This window comes from Anarhichas minor, unplaced genomic scaffold (assembly GCF_050575085.1).
Source record: "Anarhichas minor isolate MPS153535 unplaced genomic scaffold, ASM5057508v1 ptg000007l, whole genome shotgun sequence".
NCBI lineage: Eukaryota > Metazoa > Chordata > Actinopteri > Perciformes > Anarhichadidae > Anarhichas > Anarhichas minor.
In genome coordinates, this window is record NW_027466453.1 from 14,623,285 (window position 1) to 14,644,865 (window position 21,581).

The 21,581-nt window shown below is 40.9% G+C and overlaps 2 protein-coding genes across 5 annotated transcripts in view; both read left to right on the plus strand.

Moving 5' to 3' along the window:
• Window positions 1-12,039, plus strand: part of LOC142944860 (sterile alpha motif domain-containing protein 9-like) — a 28,686-nt gene extending 16,647 nt beyond the window's left edge. Inside the window, exons 2-6 of one of the 4 annotated variants that reach the window (XM_076086031.1) lie at window positions 581-856; window positions 2,097-2,183; window positions 3,044-3,272; window positions 3,760-3,826; window positions 6,437-12,039. In XM_076086031.1, coding sequence (XP_075942146.1) covers window positions 3,823-3,826; window positions 6,437-11,061 — 4,629 coding nt within the window. In that variant the 5' untranslated portion in view covers window positions 581-856; window positions 2,097-2,183; window positions 3,044-3,272; window positions 3,760-3,822 and the 3' untranslated portion in view covers window positions 11,062-12,039. The remainder of the gene's footprint in view (window positions 1-580; window positions 857-2,096; window positions 2,184-3,043; window positions 3,273-3,759; window positions 3,827-6,436) is intronic. The other 3 variants (XM_076086033.1, XM_076086032.1, XM_076086034.1) reach the window with 3 other exon arrangements.
• A 139-nt stretch (window positions 12,040-12,178) lies between these two features.
• On the plus strand, window positions 12,179-21,475 carry LOC142944861 (sterile alpha motif domain-containing protein 9-like). The gene is given in 4 exon segments (XM_076086037.1): window positions 12,179-12,893; window positions 14,699-14,765; window positions 17,376-19,888; window positions 19,890-21,475. Coding segments are annotated over 3 exon segments (3,525 nt in total). The 5' UTR covers window positions 12,179-12,893; window positions 14,699-14,761; the 3' UTR covers window positions 20,898-21,475.
• Window positions 21,476-21,581: the final 106 nt, after the last annotated feature.

Below are 21,581 nucleotides of genomic sequence, written 5' to 3' on the forward strand. Positions count from 1 at the left end.
TGTAAAAACTACACGGACAACAAAATAGATGTAAATGTTGATCAAAATCTTATTCCCTTCTGCTCATAATAAAACAAGTAAACAACTCAATTTGACACCGTCAGGTCCATTCTCCATCCATTGTGTGCAGTCCCTTTTAAGAATTAGGATTTGGGAGTGACGCGAATATGAAAGCTAGTTTATCCGTCTTTCCTTTACAAGCAGGAAAATTATTTCTCTCTTTATTTGAGAAAAGTTCATATTTGTGTTGTCAAATTTCACTATGACCCTGAAATTCTGTCTCTTGTGTTATCATATACTGAATGCAGGCAAAACTACAGAGCAAAATCACACTCTTTCTGATTGAGCCAATCTATGAACTGTCTGAAACAATGGATATACACGGCCCCAAATGGGGCCCAAAAAAAATTGCCCGCAAACATGCCCCTCTCCTTGGAGCCCCCCCCCCCTTTCTTTGAATCCTAGAAACGCCCCTGGGGCCAAATATTGTTAAGGAGTGTGATTTGTGTGAATAACTCCGCTGCATAAAAAATTCCCTTCAAAATAAAAGCACAGGATTTTTTTTTCTGCTTTCTTCCAGGCAAAGGCCCTTGACCCACTGAAAACGGGTCCGCGACCCACTAGTTGAGAATCACTGCAGTGGAGGAGTCGAGTCGAGGTGGGGTGTCGATGTGTTTTACTGGGAAACGAAACTTGTTGATCTGCGCAGACGCAGTAGGCTATGTGCAGCCCAGTGGAAAAAGAGAGATCGGGTGAAGTTACAGCAGTCTTGCGTTAGACGTTAAGTCTGTAACAACGTGTGAATCCACAGAAGAGAAAAGGGTCGACGGCTGATTTCTGTCGGTATCTATCAAAGGTAAGATCACTGGTCGACTTTCTGTTTATTTAGTTGCTTTTTTTTTTTTGTATAGTGATGGATATAAGGCATATTACATAACATCCATACATGCTCATAACGCTGACGTACGAAAAGTAATTATATCTCCTCCCGACATGTTGCTCGTGATTTTCTGTGGCTAAAAAAACGATGTACCCGGTGGCGGCTGGTGGAACATTTTCTAGGTGGGGCCATTGTATCAATTTCAGCAAACATCCCAGTATGATTTAATGCAAACAAATTAAAGTATCAAACACGCATTGCTACTTTGCAGTTAAATATTTAACATTTATTCCAACACGAAAAAAAGCAGTAAATAACACTTTTATAATATAATATAATATAATATAACATGTTTATTTATTGAGATGCCCCAATGGACCTTGCCCCAACTGGAGGTAAAGATCAGGAGAAGTAAACATGAAGTGTAATTATGAATACTGATGTTAAATTAAGCTATGATGAGTTTTCACTGTTAATTTACCATCTCAATTAAATGTTGATGCCTCCATGACCAAGTTAAGCAGATGAGACTGAGGACAACTATGTAGAAGATGTTCACTTTGCCTGATATGTAACTTGACAGAGTTCTCCATGTGTGTCCTGGTGTTCTCATGTTTCCTTACTTCCTCGCTCCCGTAACTGTCCCTGCTGGATCTGTCCCCGTTGTTTTAAAAAGCTAAATTCGTTATTAGCATGACGTCATCCAGCTAGCCAAACCTGTCTGGTGTACAGCTAGTACAGAAGCTTTGCATGTACTGCTTCCCTTTCCTGCTAGTCTGCTGTCTGATTGTGAGGTCAGGCTGATCTGATATCAGCTCTTTGGTCTGCAGAATCTCCGCCAAAGTTCTCCTCTCAAACGAGACTTGGAGGAGTAGTGCTCGCTCTCGCCTGTAGAGACTTCTCCTGACGAGAACGCTTAGCTGAATCTATCTGAGGGCGCTGATTGGCTAAATTTTCACTCATTTATATCTTTAATCATCAATTGGCTAAACTGCTTCATAGACCCGCCTCTTTTGGGCCAAAACGATTTGGCCCCCCTAGCTGCGCGTTCTGAGACGTGTGGTGCACACAGGCGGAGAGGACGAGCAGGAAAAGCATATATTTTGCGCAGATATCATATTTTACACTTATTACTGGGTACATTCCACAGTTCAAAAACACAAATATTGACAATTTGTATAATTTATTATTATTTTTTTTTTTTGTGTGGCTCAAGGTGGGGCCAGGCCCCATGGCCCTCTATTGGCCAGCCGCCACTGGATGTACCCGTGGGCTATATGAGCCTGGTGTTATGGAGATCCAGGTCAGTTTAGACGGGTACCTTTGGGGGGGGGGGGGGAGAGCGGTAACAAAATATGTGAAATGTGGAATTTTTTCTAATGCACCTTTACTCTCTGTTTATTGTGGTTTTTAGGGTATTTAACCCGAGAACACTAACGTAACAACAAGTAACACCATCACTAACGTCGGGTATATTTTACCCGATATAATATACCCGATAAAAAATAGTTCTCATCCAAATATATTAAAGTACAACAATACATGGCAAATTGAAGTACTCTTCTTTTATTTTGCCCTATACAACATCTCATAAAACGAAAAAACGTATCATGGGGGGACCCTATAAAAAGGCTCTAAAATTAGTGAAAAATTAGGGAATCGTTAACGAAACATTCCTAAAATAAATAAATAATGGAGCTGGGAACTTGTTCTTCGGTCCACCCGTTCCTGGGACATGTGAGCCTTGTCCGGTGAAGAAAACGGTCTCACTGTGTGTAATATCAACCCGACATTTTTTTTACTCTCAATCACTAACGTCACCCGAACACGTGCCTGTTGAAAAAAAAACAGGGAAACACGCATACCTTCGATGACGACAGTGAGCAGACTGAAGCTACCCAAGGACCCACGCACCTCAGACAGCAGCAACACAATGAAAATCACGTGAACACAATCGCATGGGTGAAAATCACCCGACGTTAGTGTTCTAGGGTTAAGGAATATTAGCAGCATATTTCTGCAGAAAATTAGGTCTGCATTAACATTAACACAATAAAGGTCTGCCTGATGTCCAGTCCTATTATATTAAGTGTACCGCCAGGGACAAAAACACACTGGACCACTGCTGCACTGTAATGAAGGATCCCTCTGTCCCCCGTGCAGCTTTGGGACTGTCTGATCATTGTCTGGTTCATCTTCTCCCGGCCTACAGACAGAAACTAAAATCTGCAAAGCCCTGGAGTTAAAGGCTTGCTTTGTCTGCACTGATTGGAGAGTTTTTGAGGCTGCTGCTACAGACCTGGATGAGCTCACTGACACCGTGACATCGTGTATCAGTTTTCTGTGAGGACATGTGTGAGGGACCAGGGTACGCATAAAGCTGGGAGAGCAGGTAATGTGGGGAAAAATAGGGATTTTATTCACCCGAAGTATTTACAATAATTAGGATGGGTAACAAAATCAAACCAAAGTGACAAATAAGAATAACTACATAAAGTTAACATAATTGCTCTAAAGTCTACATAATTAACCAGAACTTAATTTAAAACAACATAGTGAGTACTCTTCTGAACAAGGGACACTCCCTCCCCTTCTCCTAACTGCATGATATATACTATGCTGGCCAGTCCATAGTTGATTGTAGGGGGGAGAAGACATTCCTCCTCTGTGGTGCAGATGTAGTGACTCCTGACAACACCCCTCTTGCTGTAGTAGAATGGCACAGTCCAATTGTCCAGGCTAATCTACTTAGGCAGGTGTGATGCAGTGTGATGCAGTCTTTTGCCAGAAGGATGGTCGGCTACAGTGATCAGACACCGTCAGGAAATGCGTCAAGATGATAATGAGTTAAAAGTAACTGTAAATGTTTTCTCTTGCAGATGGAAGGTGATAATGGAAGAAGCCAAAGTTGATAATGTGACGAATTAAGGAGAAAGAAAATCATGGGTGAGTGAAGAGACGAGTCCTTTTTTATGAGATGTCCTTCCTATTTTCAGGACAAAAGTCTATTATTTTGATCTGTTTCCAGTGAAATGTATATTTTTTTTGTTCCGACTTGCTTTTAATACCTACTAACCATTTACTGTTATGTATATATTATTTACATTATGACATTAATATGTATTTTCATATTAACAATGAGTCAAATGATTATCTGTAAAATGATAGGGGTCACTCGTGGTGGCCAACCCACATGTATCACTCAACTCTGCAGTTCCCCTCAACTATATGGGGCATTTTAGAGTCTTTCATCACATGGTTTTGGTTCTACAGAACACAAAGTTACTGTTTTGGCTCAATTTCATTCCTCATTTTTATTGACCTTATTCCCAGCCGCAGCAGACACCAGTTTTCGGCAAAAACACTTTGATAGCACAGGGCTCCAGACCAACGTTTTACATTGGTTGCAATAATACATTTTAAGTATTACCTTTTTTGTCAGTTCCCAAACACATTGGTAATTCCTTAACACATCATGCAAATAATTGTAAAACAGGAAAAAAAGTGCATTTAATGTTTATTTTTTTTCCGTCAAATTACCCCGCAAGCTTTGAGGCTCGCAAGACTGGGTTTGAGTGCAATCCACATGTTTACGTAGCAAGTGTATGGTCCGGCGTCTGGACAGGATTAGGCATCTCGGGGACAGGGGAGATGGGTGGTGGAGCGGTTACCTCATTGAGAATGTGTGGGTGGGGCAGCTTCCTTTGATCTCAGGCTACATCCACACTAACGGAGATCGTTTTTGTGTTAAAACTCCGTTTTCGTGTTCATTTTAAAGTTAATTACTTTAAAATTAACACTTGCACATAAAAGTTTACTAGATTATGGGTTGATAAATGTGGTCAACACACGTCTCTCACTCGTTTCCTCGGTTTTATTGTTGTCTGTTCTCACTCGTAGCTCTGCTGGTGGCTGAAGTCTCTGTCCTACTGGAGAGCAATCGATGTTTTGTTCCTTTATAGTTTGTGTGTGTGGACTTCACAATAGTTGTGCAGAACAACATAAGCATTAATAAGAAAAGGAAAGTCCCCGTTTTGTGTCCGTCCTCCTCAAAGCCGCTAACCGTGACTTCAGACGGCCGCTCCGTAGGTCTGATAATGCCGCTGGTCACGCCGCTCGCTAATCGCTCCAATAACGGCTGCTTCCTCCGTATTAATGCAGACTTTAACAGCACAACAGCTGCTAGTAAAGACAACAAGGTCATCAACACCTGTAATCCGTTGTCCATGTTGAATTAACCTAGTCGATCGATAATCAATGTTGTTGTTTGTGAGTTTCCGGGAAAGGTCACGTGATAGGGGCGTGACGAATCAGGGAAGGACACGTCGTGACTGCTAAGAACCAATCAAGTAGGGAACGCCGGTGTGGGCGTCATCGTTTCCAAACTTATCCATTTTCAACCATCCACACGAAGACGCAACCCCGGAGTTTTCAAACTTATCCGTCCTTGGGAGCGTTTTCAAACTCTTCCGTTTTCGGTGCTCGCAAACGCCGGCGTAGTGTGGACGCTCAGTGTAACGTAGCAAAACATATGCGTTTTCAAATGGAAACGGAGTAGTGTGGACATGGCCTCAGTTATTCTGCGCATCTAGCTGGAAGAGTGGCAAAACGGAGCATTACATTTAGTTGATTTCAGCTCCTCATCGGCAACTCCAAATAGGGCTGCGGTTAGGTTTAAACAGTTTAGAATCTGAGAAAGTGATTTCAGCTCTGATTTTAAATCTCAGAGAGTGGATACTGATTATTTGGTTGATGGATTGAAAGCAAGCACCAAGACCAATTCAAATAGCGCCAGGTGCCTTGAGTAAGTAGGATATTTGGTGTCTAATCTGTGAATAATTAACGAAGTGGGCCTTTGGCAGGTTAAACCTCCCAGACAATTAAAGAAATAAGACAAAGCAGTCTGACCAGGCTGGTATTTAATGCATTATAGGCCTCTTCTGTGCCAGTCCTGGTATGTTAGAAATTGCATGGATGGGATAAAAATATAGTTGGCGGCAATGGGGCTTGTAAGAAAAGAAGGTTGGATTCCAAATCTTTTCCTGAACTGGACCTTCATTCTCAGAGTGACTCATAGTTGAGTAAGTAATGAATCACCCTCTGCTGGAAAGCAGATTGATTAAGTAGTGGGAGCGTGTCAGGAATGGGAAAAGTCCATTCATATTCAAACATACAGGTCAATGGCGTAGAGCGATACCATATGATCAATAGTCAATATGCCCTGGCCACCACAGAGTGCAATTGCCAGAGGTGCAAGTCGAAAAGCTACATTTTGTTTGCAGTTTGTTCTGCTGCCCCCAAAAAATACTGGATTAAAGTCTTAGATAGCAATTGATTGGGAAGTGAAAGGAAGTTACAAAGTATTGAGATATGGACTAACACATTCTTGGTTTTCGACCCGTCATCGGATTTGTTGACAAAATGAAAAATATTATTCAACAAACTTCTCTAAATTAGCAAATTGCATACGCCTGAAGGGTGGCAGAGAAATAAAGTGCTTCTCTGATTCTCTCATTCATAATCAAACACATTTTTCTCTCTTTTCTCACTATACAGCTGATGAACTTGAGCAGTCACCCAAGGATTGGACTGAATCTCAAGTAAGCGACTGGCTAAGATTAATTGGAGTGAAGAAGCAGTACATAGAAAAGCTCTATGAGGAAGAGGTAGATGGAAACATCCTTCTTGAACTGAATGAGGACTTTTTGAAGACAAAGATTGGCATGAAATCAGGGCCTGCTCTTTTGATTATTCAAAAGAGAGATGAGCTCATCAACTCCAAGAAAAAGTCTCAAGAGAAGAAAAAGACCACCAGTGGCAAAAAAAACGAGTTGGAACAGAAAAACAATGATCAAAAATCTGTTCAATGTCTTCCCACAACAAGTGAAGGTCCCCCAGGACAGATTCCTGAGAAAGATCAAGCTGTCGTAAAGGACAGACAAACAGCTGACGTTATTTCAAAAGAAGACTGCAGACCACGACCATTTGATCAAGAAGGGATTGATTTCTTGTATGTAAAGCACAGAGTCCTGCAACCTGAATCAGGTGCTTTTAATCTGATATCTCCATGCCATGAATTTAAGTCTCTAGCTCTAGCTGTTGCATTGGATCGCACAAGACTCCAAGCTAAGTTTGCCAAAGAGGTCCTTAAATTTGCAACTGGCTGTATGAATATCAGATCAAATGGCACAATACACTTTGGTGTGATGGACAGCAAGGATGATGCAGGATATGTGCATGGTGAGATAATTGGTATCCCTGTTCAAGAGAAAGACATTTATGTAGATGCTTTGGACTACATTGAAAGGAGTTTCTCTTCTGGCAGGGAGCATGTACGCAGGTGTGTACGGCCACCAAGGTTCATTGAGGTTTTGGATCTAGAAAGTACAGAAAAGAGCTATGTGATAGAGGTTGACATTGTGCCTTCAATAAGCATTGTTAAGAACAAGGTGTATAAAGTTTGTCTGCCAAACTTCAAAGAGTCATCTAACAAAGTAGAATTTGAGAAAGAAACGATTCTGCGGAGGGTGGGTTCAAAGACGGAACCGGTGATGGACAAAGACATCAGTGATTTTTACGAGCGTGTCAAAGATCGCGATGCCCAAAGAGAAGAAGCAGAGAAAAATCAGTTCCTCGGTGCCCCAGACTTCTGCCAAGACCTTGGAAGGAAACTGAAAATGCTAATGACTTGTGGGAAGAAATTTATCGAAAAGGATAAATGGTTCATACTCGTCACAAACAAATTCAACCCTGATGACCTTTGCAACATTGAATGGCTGCTTAACATGACCATGTTCTGTGTGTTTGACTTTGACCCAGACTCAAAGGTATCAGGTCTTTGCAGTAAGTACCTTCAGCATCACGCTGCAAACATGCATTCTCTGCAGAGCTATAGGATATCCGGTGACATGAGCATCAAAGAATTCACAAGCCACTTGCATCTGTTTGAGCAAACTAGTTGGATCTTTTGTAATGGCCGTGCTGACTTCAAAGGAAATGAACCTCCATGTGATGAAATGACTTGGATCAAGACAAAAATGACTGTCCTGCGGGAATCTGTGTCTTTGATCTGTAAACAAATCTTGCCAAAAGGGACATTCCAGGTCGTTTTTCTTCTCACATCACCAGTTGAGAAACCACTCTTGCACACCTTTAATGAGTTTTTCACAGACATGAAAGGCCATGAAGACATCATCTGCATCTGTGAATCACAGAAAAACTTCCAGAAGTGGCAAAGCTTTGCAGAGGGGTCATGTGGAACAGAAAGTGTGAACAATTCCAGCGTTGTTGGGATGAAAATGAGTCACATTAATGCAACTCTACAGCAAGTACAATCTGTAAAAGCAGGCGCCAGAAAACACTTGCCAGTCTTTGTGAAAGGGACTTGTGTTCTTGAAACACACGAAGAGGAAAAGATGTCTTCTCTGGAAATTCTGACAGTCGATCATTGTGATGAAACAACTGAAGCCTTCATTGATGAGGAGAAAGAAAACATTGACCAGCAGTTCTACCATGGTGGTAGAATAAACTGGTTGAATTTCTGGCTTGCTGAGCACAAGTATGTTGGAGAGGTAATTGAAAGAGATACTTATCAGGAGGTTTCCATTTGTGTCAATGACTCCTTGAAGTGGAATCCAGATCAAACTCCAGTGAACAGCATAAACATCTTCCATCATCCAGGAAGTGGTGGAAGCACTGTCGCAAGACAAGTGCTGTGGAACAACAGGAAAGGTCTAAGGTGTGCAGTTGTGAAGCCTTCATACTCAGCTGCTGTTGTTGCGCAACATGCAGTTGAACTGAGAGAATATGAAGAAAAAGATCAACAGACGTGTCTTCCTGTGCTGCTCCTCATTGAAGACTCAGACAAAGAATACCTAGATGATCTCAAGAACGAACTGGAGGTTGCCACTAACACCAAAAGAATCCTGCATGGAACTCTGTGTTTCATTTTGTTGAGCTGCAGACGATCCCATGATCCAGAGAAAAGATGCAAGGAGTCTCCGTTACAGAATGTGTCTGTCACTCACAAACTGTCTGATCAAGAGAAGAGAAAGTTTGCTGGAAAACGAAAAGAGCTTACACAGTTAGGATATGAAGCTGATTTCATCCTGACATTTGTTTTGATGAGTGAAGGATTCGATAAGAAATATGTTCAACACTTTGTGGAACATTTGCTCCAAGGCATTGACCACCAATCTATTGTCACTAGCCTCATTCTCTATGTAGCACTGCTGAACACTTATGTTCAAAACTCTTTCATCTCTCAGTCTCATTGTCAAGCTTTGCTTGCCTTATCCATTCACTTGGAAAGGTTTCGCCAACATGAGTTTGAGAAATCCCTCGGTGACCAGGCTAAACTAGTCTTCTTGCACCTTAGGGATGACGAGACGCACATTGAATCAATCAGAATCATCCACCCACTCATTGCAGAGGAAATTCTTCGACAACTTTTGGGGAACCAACAGACCCAAAGCAGTTTGGCAATGAAATTGCTGAGCAACGACGTGCTTTTTGAGCACAGATTTGGAAGGGAGGAATATCTGTCATTTTTGAAAGCACTTTTCATAAGGCGATCCAGAATAAGCAAAGGGGACACATATGATAGTTTTTTCTCTCCTCTGATTGAGCATGTGTCTGAAAAAGAAAAAAGCCCAGATAAAGCAATTGAGTTACTCAAGGAAGCGTTCCAGCGTTTCAATAAAAATCCATTCTTTGCACAACAACTTGCTCGTCTTCATTACACTTATGAAAAGTTTGAAGAGGCAAAATTCTGGGCAGAGACAGCAGCCAAACAGCAGCCCAACAACTCATACATACTGGACACAAAGGGACAGGTGTACAGGAAATGGTTCCAAGCTAAGTGCAAAGCCATTGAGAACGACAATGTACCAAAGACAGCGCAGAATATAGCAGATGCTGTGGAGACTGCACTGAAAGCCATGGAATGTTTTCAAGAATGTGAGAAAGCTGCTGACGCAGATATGGAAAACAGTAACAGCTCAGGGTTTTTCTCTGAAGTTGAGGTTGGATGCAGCCTGCTCAAACTGATCTCTTCATCGCAAGTGTTTGCTAACAGAACCAATGGCCATTCAGAGTGTATGAAGTACCTGTTAACAAACTACATTCCTAAGGAAGTTGAAGACGCCTGGGAACCCTTTCATGGCCGTTTGAAAAAACTCAACAAGACAATGCAAGATGCCCTCGAATGGATTTCAGTAGACCTCAGTTACTTCCAGACAGACATTGGTTTAGATGGAGAAGAGACCCCTGAAAGTCCTGAGGAGAAGATAAGCCATCCACTGAAATGGTTGGCAAAAAAATCTTCAGAGTATGGGAAATATTTCAGTGAAAGCTATTCTACTGCGCTTCAAGGGGAATCAATCCCAGCCAATCTGACTCCTTTCCAAAAACGCATGATCATCTATCATCTTGGTGGGGGCAACATAACATCCACCCTCTCCAAGCTAACTGACCAGAGGGGTGCAGTACGTCTTCTCGAGACCATCCTTTCTCTCTACCCCAGAAATCCAAAAACGGCCAAATTTGGTCAAAGGGATATTGTCAATTACATAATGGTCCACCTTACTCTGAACTGCCTGTCACCGCAGATTCAAAAAGTCGCTCCTCTGAAAGATCTGCAGGCACTTTGTCATCAGTTCCCAACTGATAAAACGAAATGTTTTCCAAGTGCCCTGTTTTTGCTTACCTTGCTATTCTGGCCAGAGGATCATGACACAGATGATGAGAAACAAAACAAATATGAAATTGTGCACTCAGCTGTTGAACACCTGGAAAAAGGCTACTGGACCAAGAGGAAGGACATCCCTCAGAGGAAAAGAAGGATTTACACCCATTTCTTTCTGGGCAGTGGGAACGGACTGGATAAATTTGTCCACAAGAGAAAGTTTGAAAGAGTCACAAAGGGGTTCTCAGTCTCTGAGAAACGCATGAAGTGGTTTCGGGGTGAGGCATGGAAAAAGCCTGAGATCGCCGCGATGCTGAAATGTGTTTCTGGATGGACTGAAGATGGAGTGGTGTACCTTGAAGGCCCTCGGAAAAAGAAGTTCAATATCCAGCCTCTTCATGTACCATCAGTGCCTCATAGTAATGAAAACATCACGTTCTACCTGGGGTTCACATTCAGAGGGCCCGTTGCCTGCAACATCATTGTGAAACAATAATCCTGTCACATATGGCTGTACGCCATCTTCCTGAAGCATGGGCTTAATATCCACCTCGTTACTAAGAGCAAGAACAGATTTAAAAAAAGAAGAAAGATCTTGACAAAACACAAAGCTTCTAGCTGCAGTATATTGAAGCACGTGTTATGGCACAAATTGCTATTTTCTTTTTGTAATATAGTTTGATTACTATTTTTTACATTTTTCTCCTTTCATACTTGTATATAGATACACATGTGTACTGAACAAAAGAGCTAGAGTTTTTTAAGTGTATGTATATAAAAATGGACTATGATGACAATGTAAACTGAAATTCCTACTCTACAGCTCAACGCTTCTCAAACAGGATCTCAAAGTCCCTGTTTAGACCTGAATCTAGTATCCTGTTATTTTGATATTGTTTGTAGATCCAGTTCAGAAGGACTGCAGTTCACATCTTTTGAATGTATCAAGTGAGGATTTGTGCCCTGATTTTGCTAACTGGTTCACGTTTTGGTTCCTTTGTAAACTGAACTAGACTGCTGTTAGACAGAAAAGAAACCGAGTAGATGAATTGATTGTGGTTCATAATGTGAACCGTTCCTAAACATCTTGGCTTCTAGTAGATCATGATAGCTTATACTAACTCTTCTATATCTTCCAGGATGCAATATAAAAAGCAATGGAATCAAATGCAACTTCATTGGAATTGTATCAGTGTTTTGACAATATGTTTTAAGACCTAAGCAGCAACATTATGTACATTTGGAGAACATGTCTCTCATATATTGATATGCAAAAGAAAAACAAGTGTAATAAAGTGTGAAATTATGGAAAAATTAAACTACAAGTTACGACAGTACCTTTGGCGATACCTTTCTATTTTATATACTTGTATTGTTTTTGATAGTATCATGAAGAAATACTTGACTCTGTAAACATTACTGTTCTGAAACATTTTAAACATGTCTTGGAAGAAAATAAACTTTTTTTCTTCAATTGTAGTTTGTTTTATGTTGTCAATCCTACGACATCAACCTTTGAAGTTCAACTGATAGTGATAGCCCTTTTAGGATATATTAATTTATAGTATAGGAGCTTTGTCTGTTAATCTCTTCATTGTCATCACCACTACACATGTTGGAGCTAAGCCATGTAGTTTAGTAATTAATAAAATATGTTATAAAATGACCTGAAGACCAAAATGGTGGCTGTTTGATAGTAGTTGCAGGCATTCTTCACTAGTAAACCAGGTCGGTCAATACAGGATTAATACATTTGCAACGCAGATGAGTTTAAAAACAACCTGATTTGAGATATTTCATGATTTAAAGAGAGTGAACAACTTTTCAGACATTGTGCAAAGACAAGAATCTAAAATGTTTACCAAGTTATCAGTTGTGGTTTTGATAGCGGTTGCACACACAGGTAATTTTCTGTGTACTTCAATTTAATTAGTGTGTGCTCATCAGATTTACAGGTACTCAAATAAATGTTATTTACATATCAAATAGTTTGAATAGGTAAACACCACATATTTCTGCAATATCTGTCATTTATTTTTAAATTAGGACTTGATCATCAGAGATAACTCAGATTAAAGAATTATTACATACTTTAGAAGTTTGCTGCAACAACCCTTATATACAGTCTATGGCAACTGTGAGACATCCCTAAACCCTCACGGACTTCGCGGGAGCGCGCCTGAAAGTCCGTGAGTCCGTAAGGGGGGACATTGGGATTTGGCCCGAGTGAAGTTACAGCAGTCTTGCGTCAGACTTCCAGTCTGTAACAACGTGTGAATCCAGAAGAGAAAAGGGTCGACGGCTGATTTCTGTCGGTATCTATCAAAGGTAAGATCACTGGTCGACTTTCTGTTTATTTATTTAGTTGCTTGTTTTTTTTTGCATAGTCATGGATATTAGGCATATTACATAACATCCATACATGCTCATAACGCTGACGTACGAAAAGTAATTATATCTCCTCCCGACATGTTGCTCGTGGTTTTCTGTGGCTAAAAAAAAACGATGTACCTGTGGGCTATATGAGCCTGGTGTTATGGAGATCCAGGTCAGTTTAGACGGGTACCTTTGGGGGGGAACGCTGGAACAAAATATGTGGAATGTGGAATTTTTTATTTTTTTTTCTAATGCACTTTTACTCAGTTGATTGTGGTTGTTATAGGTCTTGTTGTTATAGGTCTATACGTAACAGAAGTAACACCATGTCGGGTATATTTTACCCGATATAATATGTATACCGATAAAAAATACTTCTCATCCAAATATATTAAAGTACAACAATACATGGCAAATTGAAGTACTCTTCATTTATTTCCCCTATACAATGACTCATGAAATGAAAAAAAACGTATCATGGGGGGACCCTATAAAAAGGCTCTAAAAGAAGTGAACAATTAGGGAATCGTTAACGAAACATTCCTAAAATAAATAAATAATGGAGCTGGGAACTTGTTCTTCGGTCCACCCGTTCCTGGGACATGTGAGCCTTGTCCGGTGAAGAAAACAGTCTCACTGTGTGTAATATCAACCCGACATTCTTTTTAACTCTCAATCACTAACGTCACCCGAACACGTGCCTGTTGAAAAAAACAGGGATGGGAGCAGAGAAACACGCATACCTTCGATGACGTCAGTGAGCAGACTGAAGCTACCCAAGGACCCACGCACCTCAGACAGCAGCAACACAATGAAAATCACATGACCACAATTGCATGGGTGAAAATCACCCGACGTTAGTGTTCTAGGGTTAAGGAATATTAGCAGCATATTTCTGCAGACAATTAGGCCTGTATTAACACAATAAAGGTCTGCCTGATGTCCAGCCCTATTATATTAAGTGTACCGCCAGGGACAAAAACACACTGGACCACTGCTGCACTGTAATGAAGGATCCCTCTGTCCCCCGTGCAGCTTTGGGACTGTCTGATCATTGTCTGGTTCATCTTCTCCCGGCCTACAGACAGAAACTAAAATCTGCAAAGCCCTGGAGTTACAGGCCTGCTTTGTCTGCACTGATTGGAGAGTTTTTGAGGCTGCTGCTACAGACCTGGATGAGTTCACGGACACCGTGACATCGTATATCAGTTTTCTGTGAGGACATGTGTGAGGGACCAGGGTACGCATATAAAGCTGGGAGAGCAGGTAATGTGGGGAAAAATAGGGATTTTATCCACCCGAAGTATTTATAATAATTAGGATGGGTAACAAAATCAAACCAAAGTGACAAATAAGAATAACTATATAAAGTTAACATAATTGCTCTAAAGTCTAAGTACATAATTAACCAGAACTTAATTTAAAACAACATAGTGAGTACTCTTCTGAACAAGGGACACTCCCTCCCCTTCTCCTAACTGCATGATATATACTATGCTGGCCAGTCCATAGTTGATTGTAGGGGGGAGAAGACATTCCTCCTCTGTGGTGCAGATGTAGTGGCTCCTGACAACACCCCTCTTGCTGTAGTAGAATGGCACAGTCCAATTGTCCAGGCTAATCTACTTAGGCAGGTGTGATGCAGTGTGATGCAGTCTTTTGCCAGAAGGATGGTCGGCTACAGTGATCAGACACCGTCAGGAAATGCGTCAAGATGATAATGAGTTAAAAGTAACTGTAAATGTTTTCTCTTGCAGATGGAAGGTGATAATGGAAGAAGCCAAAGTTGATAATGTGACGAATTAAGGAGAAAGAAAATCATGGGTGAGTGAAGAGACGAGTCCTTTTTTATGAGATGTCCTTCCTATTTTCAGGACAAAAGTCTATTATTTTGATCTGTTTCTAGTGAAATGTATATTTTTTTTGTTCCGACTTGCTTTTAATACCTACTAACCATTTACTGTTATGTATATATTATTTACATTATGACATTAATATGTATTTTCATATTAACAATGAGTCAAATGATTATCTGTAAAATGATAGGGGTCACTCATGGTGGCCAACCCACATGTATCACTCAACTCTGCAGTTCCCCTCAACCATATGGGGCATTTTAGAGTCTTTCAGCACATGGTTTTGGTTCTACAGAACACAAAGTTACTGTTTTGGCTCAATTTCATTCCTCATTTTTATTGACCTTATTCCCAGCCGCAGCAGACACCAGTTTTCGGCAAAAACACTTTGATAGCACAGGGGTCCAGACCAACGTTTTACATTGGTTGCAATAATACATTTTAAGTATTACCTTTTTTGTCAGTTCCCAAACACATTGGTAATTCCTTAACACATCATGCAAATAATTGTAAAACAGGAAAAAAGGTGCATTAAATGTTTATTTTTTTTCCGTCAAATTACCCCGCAAGCTTTGAGGCTCGCAAGACTGGGTTTGAGTGCAATCCACATGTTTACGTAGCAAGTGTATGGTCCGGCGTCTGGACAGGATTAGGCATCTTGGGGACAGGGGAGATAGGTGGTGGAGCGGTTACCTCATTGAGAATGTGTGGGTGGGGCAGCTTCCTTTGATCTCAGGCTACATCCACACTAACGGAGATCGTTTTTGTGTTAAAACTCCGTTTTCGTGTTAATTTTAAAGTTAATTACTTTAAAATTAACACTTGCACATAAAAGTTTACTAGATTATGGGTTGATAAATGTGGTCAACACACGTCTCTCACTCGTTTCCTCGGTTTTATTGTTGTCTGTTCTCACTCGTAGCTCTGCTGGTGGCTGAAGTCTCTGTCCTACTGGAGAGCAATCGATGTTTTGTTCCTTTATAGTTTGTGTGTGTGGACTTCACAATAGTTGTGCAGAACAACATAAGCATTAATAAGAAAAGGAAAGTCCCCGTTTTGTGTCCGTCCTCCTCAAAGCCGCTAACCGTGACTTCAGACGGCCGCTCCGTAGGTCTGATAATGCCGCTGGTCACGCCGCTCGCTAATCGCTCCAATAACGGCTGCTTCCTCCGTATTAATGCAGACTTTAACAGCACAACAGCTGCTAGTAAAGACAACAAGGTCATCAACACCTGTAATCCGTTGTCCATGTTGAATTAACCTAGTCGATCGATAATCAATGTTGTTGTTTGTGAGTTTCCGGGAAAGGTCACGTGATAGGGGCGTGACGAATCAGGGAAGGACACGTCGTGGCTGCTAAGAACCAATCAAGTAGGGAACGCCGGTGTGGGCGTCATCGTTTCCAAACTTATCCATTTTCGACCATCCACACGAAGACGCAACCCCGGAGTTTTCAAACTTATCCGTCCTTGGGAGCGTTTTCAAACTCTTCCGTTTTCGGTGCTCGCAAACGCCGGCGTAGTGTGGACGCTCAGTGTAACGTAGCAAAACATATGCGTTTTCAAATGGAAACGGAGTAGTGTGGACATGGCCTCAGTTATATTGCGCATCTAGCTGGAAGAGTGGCAAAACGGAGCATTACATTTAGTTGATTTCAGCTCCTCATCAGCAACTCCAAATAGGGCTGCGGTTAGGTTTAAACAGTTTAGAATCTGAGAAAGTGATTTCAGCTCTGATTTTAAATCTCAGAGAGTGGATACTGATTATTTGGTTGATGGATTGAAAGCAAGCACCAAGACCAATTCAAATAGCGCCAGGTGCCTTGAGTAAGTAGGATATTTGGTGTCTAATCTGTGAATAATTAACGAAGTGGGCCTTTGGCAGGTTAAACCTCCCAGACAATTAAAGAAATAAGACAAAGCAGTCTGACCAGGCCGGTATTTAATGCATTATAGGCCTCTTCTGTGCCAGTCCTGGTATGTTAGAAATTGCATGGATGGGATAAAAATATAGTTGGCGGCAATGGGGCTTGTAAGAAAAGAAGGTTGGATTCCAAATCTTTTCCTGAACTGGACCTTCATTCTCAGAGTGACTCATAGTTGAGTAAGTAATGAATTGCCCTCTGCTGGAAAGCAGATTGATTAAGTAGTGGGAGCGTGTCAGGAAGGGGAAAAGTCCATTCATATTCAAACATACAGGTCAATGGCATAGAGCGATACCATATGATCAATAGTCAATATGCCCTGGCCACCACAGAGTGCAATTGCCAGAGGTGCAAGTCGAAAAGCTACATTTTGTTTGCAGTTTGTTCTGCTGCCCCCAAAAAATACTGGATTAAAGTCTTAGATAGCAATTGATTGGGAAGTGAAAGGAAGTTACAAAGTATTGAGATATGGACTAACACATTCTTGGTTTTCGACCCGTCATCGGATTTGTTGACAAAATGAAAAATATTATTCAACAAACTTCTCTAAATTAGCAAATTGCATACGCCTGAAGGGTGGCAGAGAAATAAAGTGCTTCTCTGATTCTCTCATTCATAATCAAACATATTTTTCTCTCTTTTCTCACTATACAGCTGATGAACTTGAGCAGTCACCCAAGGATTGGACTGAATCTCAAGTAAGCGACTGGCTAAGATTAATTGGAGTGAAGAAGCAGTACATAGAAAAGCTCTATGAGGAAGAGGTAGATGGAAACATCCTTCTTGAACTGAATGAGGACTTTTTGAAGACAAAGATTGGCATGAAATCAGGGCCTGCTCTTTTGATTATTCAAAAGAGAGATGAGCTCATCAACTCCAAGAAAAAGTCTCAAGAGAAGAAAAAGACCACCATTGGCAAAAAAAACGAGTTGGAACAGAAAAACAATGATCAAAAATCTGTTCAATGTCTTCCCACAACAAGTGAAGGTCCCCCAGGACAGATTCCTGAGAAAGATCAAGCTGTCGTAAAGGACAGACAAACAGCTGACGTTACTTCAAAAGAAGACTGCAGACCACGGCCATTTGATCAAGAAGGGATTGATTTCTTGTATGTAAAGCACAGAGTCCTGCAACCTGAATCAGGTGCTTTTAATCTGATATCTCCATGCCATGAATTTAAGTCTCTAGCTCTAGCTGTTGCATTGGATCGCACAAGACTCCAAGCTAAGTTTGCCAAAGAGGTCCTTAAATTTGCAACTGGCTGTATGAATATCAGATCAAATGGCACAATACACTTTGGTGTGATGGACAGCAAGGATGTTGCAGGATATGTGCATGGTGAGATAATTGGTATCCCTGTTCAAGAGAAAGACATTTATGTAGATGCTTTGGACTACATTGAAAGGAGTTTCTCTTCTGGCAGGGAGCATGTACGCGGGTGTGTACGGCCACCAAGGTTCATTGAGGTTTTGGATCTAGAAAGTACAGAAAAGAGATATGTGGTAGAGGTTGACATTGTGCCTTCAATAAGTATTGTTAAGAACAAGGTGTATAAAGTTTGTCTGCCAAACTTCAAAGAGTCATCTAACAAAGTAGAATTTGAGAAAGAAACAATTCTGCGGAGGGTGGGGTCAAAGACGGAACCGGTGATCGACAAAGACATCAGTGATTTTTACAAGCGTGTCAAAGATCGCGATGCCCAAAGAGAAGAAGCAGAGAAAAATCAGTTCCTCAGTGCCCCAGACTTCTGCCAAGACCTTGGAAGGAAACTGAAAATGCTAATGACTTGTGGGAAGAAACTTATCGAAAAGGATAAATGGTTCATACTCGTCACAAACAAATTCAACCCTGATGACCTTTGCAACATTGAATGGCTGCTTAACATGAGAATGTTCTGTGTGTTTGACTTTGACCCAGACTCAAAGAAATCAGGTCTTTGCAGTAAGTACCTTCAGCATCACGCTGCAAACATGCATTCTCTGCAGAGCTATAAGAAATCTGATGACATGAGCACCACAGAATTCACAAGCCACTTGCATCTGTTTGAGCAAACTAGTTGGATCTTTTGTAATGGCCGTGCTGACTTCAAAGGAAATGAACCTCCATCTGATGAAATGACTTGGATCAAGACAAAAATGACTGTCCTGCGGGAATCTGTGCTTTTGATCTGTAAACAAATCTTGCCAAAAGGGACATTCCAGGTCGTTTTTCTTCTCACATCACCAGTTGAGAAACCACTCTTGCACACCTTTAATGAGTTTTTCACAGACATGGAAGGCCATGAAGACATCATCTGCGTCTGTGAATCACAGAAAAACTTCCAGAAGTGGCAAAGCTTTGCAGAGGGGTTATGTGGAACAGAAAGTGTGAACAATTCCAGCGTTGTTGGGATGAAAATGAGTCACATTAATGCAACTCTACAGCAAGTACAATCTGTAAAAGCATGCGCCAGAAAACACTTGCCAGTCTTTGTGAAAGGGACTTGTGTTCTTGAAACACACGAAGAGGAAAAGATGTCTTCTCTGGAAATTCTGACGGTCGATCATTGTGATGAAACAACTGAAGCCTTCATTGATGAGGAGAAAGAAAACATTGACCAGCAGTTCTACCATGGTGGTAGAATAAACTGGTTGAATTTCTGGCTTGCTGAGCAGAAGTATGTTGGAGAGGTAATTGAAAGAGATGCTTATCAAGATGTTTCCAATTGTGTCAATGACTCCTTGAAGTGGAATCCAGATCAAACTCCAGTGAACATCATAAACATCTTCCATCATCCAGGAAGTGGTGGAAGCACTGTCGCAAGACAAGTGCTGTGGAACAACAGGAAAGGTCTACGGTGTGCAGTTGTGAAGCCTTCATACTCAGCTGCTATTGTTGCTCAACATGCAGTTGAACTGAGAGAATATGAAGAAAAAGATCAACAGACGTGTCTTCCTGTGCTGCTCCTCATTGAAGACTCAGACAAAGAATACCTAGATGATCTCAGGAACGAACTGGAGGTTGCCACTAACACCAAAAGAATCCTGCATGGAACTCTGTGTTTCATTTTGTTGAGCTGCAGACGATCCCATAATCCAGAAAAAAGATGTAAGGAGTCTCCGTTACAGAATGTGTCTGTCACTCACAAACTGTCTGATCAAGAGAAGAGAAAGTTTGCTGGAAAACGAAAAGAGCTTACAGTTAGGATATGAAGCGGATTTCATCCTGACATTTGTTTTGATGAGTGAAGGATTCGATGAGAAATATGTTGAACAGTTTGTGGAACATTTGCTCCAAGGCATTGGAGCAATGCCTTGCTTCCAAGGCATTGGAGCAAATGTTAAATCTGTCACTAGCCTCATTCTCTATGTAGCACTGCTGAACACTTATGTTCAAAACTCTTTCATCTCTCAGTCTCATTGTGAAGCTTTGCTTGGCTTAGCCATTCACTTGAAAAGGTTTCGCCAACATGAGTTTGAGAGATCCCTCGGTGACCAGGCTAGACTAATCTTCTTGCACCTTAGGGATGACAAGACTTACATTAAATCAATCAGAATCATCCACCCACTCATTGCAAAGGAAATTCTTAAACAACTTTTGGGGAACCAACAGACCCAAAGCAGTTTGGCAATGGATTTTCTGAGCAACAACATACTTTTTGAGCACAGATTTGGAAGGGATGAATATCGGTCATTTTTGAGAGCACTTTTCATAAGGCGATCCAGAATAAGCAAAGGGGACACATATGATAGTTTTTTCTCTCCTCTGATTGAGCATGTGTCTGAAAAAGAAAAAAGCCCAGATAAAGCAATTGAGTTACTCAAGAAAGCGTTCCAGCGTTTCCATGAAGATCCATTCTTTGCACAACAACTTGCTCGTCTTCATTACACTTATGAAAAGTTTGAAGAGGCAAAATTCTGGGCAGAGACAGCAGCCAAACAGCAGCCCAACAACTCGTACATACTGGACACAAAAGGACAGGTGTACAAGAAATGGTTCCAAGCTAAGTGCAAAGCCATTGAGAACGACAATGTACCAAAGACAGCCCAGAATATAGCAGATGCTGTGGAGACTGCACTGAAAGCCCTGGAATGCTTTCAAGAAAGTGAGAAAGCAGCTGACTCTACAGCTCAATGCTTCTCAAACAGGATCTTAAAGTCCCTGTTTAGACCTGAATCTAGTATCCTGTTATTTTGATATTGTTTGTGGATCCAGTTCAGAAGGACTGCAGTTCACATCTGTCATCAAAATGCATTTCGAATGCATCGCAAGTGAGGATTTGTGCCTGGATTTTGCTAACTGGTTCATGTTTTGTGTTATCCTTTGTAAACTGAACTAGACTGCTGTTAGACAGAAAAGAAACCGAGTAGATGAATTGATTGTGGTTCATAATGTGAACCGTTCCTAAACATCTTGGCTTCTAGTAGATCATGATAGCTTATCTTCGATATCTTCCAGGATGCAATATAGAAAGCAATGGAATCAAATGCAACTTCATTGGAATTGTATCAGTGTTTTAACAATATATGTTTTTAGACCTAAGCAGCAACATTATGTACATATATTGATATGCAAAAGAAAAACAAGTGTAATAAAGTGTGAAATTATGGAAAAATTAAACTACAAGTTACGCCAGTACCTTTGGCGATACCTTTCTATGTTATATACTTATATTGTTTTTGATAGTAACATGAAGAAATATTTGACTCTGTAAACATTACTGTTCTGAAATATTTTAAACATGTCTTGGAAGAAAATAAACATTGTTTCTTCAATTGTAGTTTGTTTTATGTTGTCAATCCTACGACATCAACCTTTGAAGTTCAACTGATAGTGATAGCCCTTTTAGGATATATTAATTTATAGTATAGGAGCTTTGTC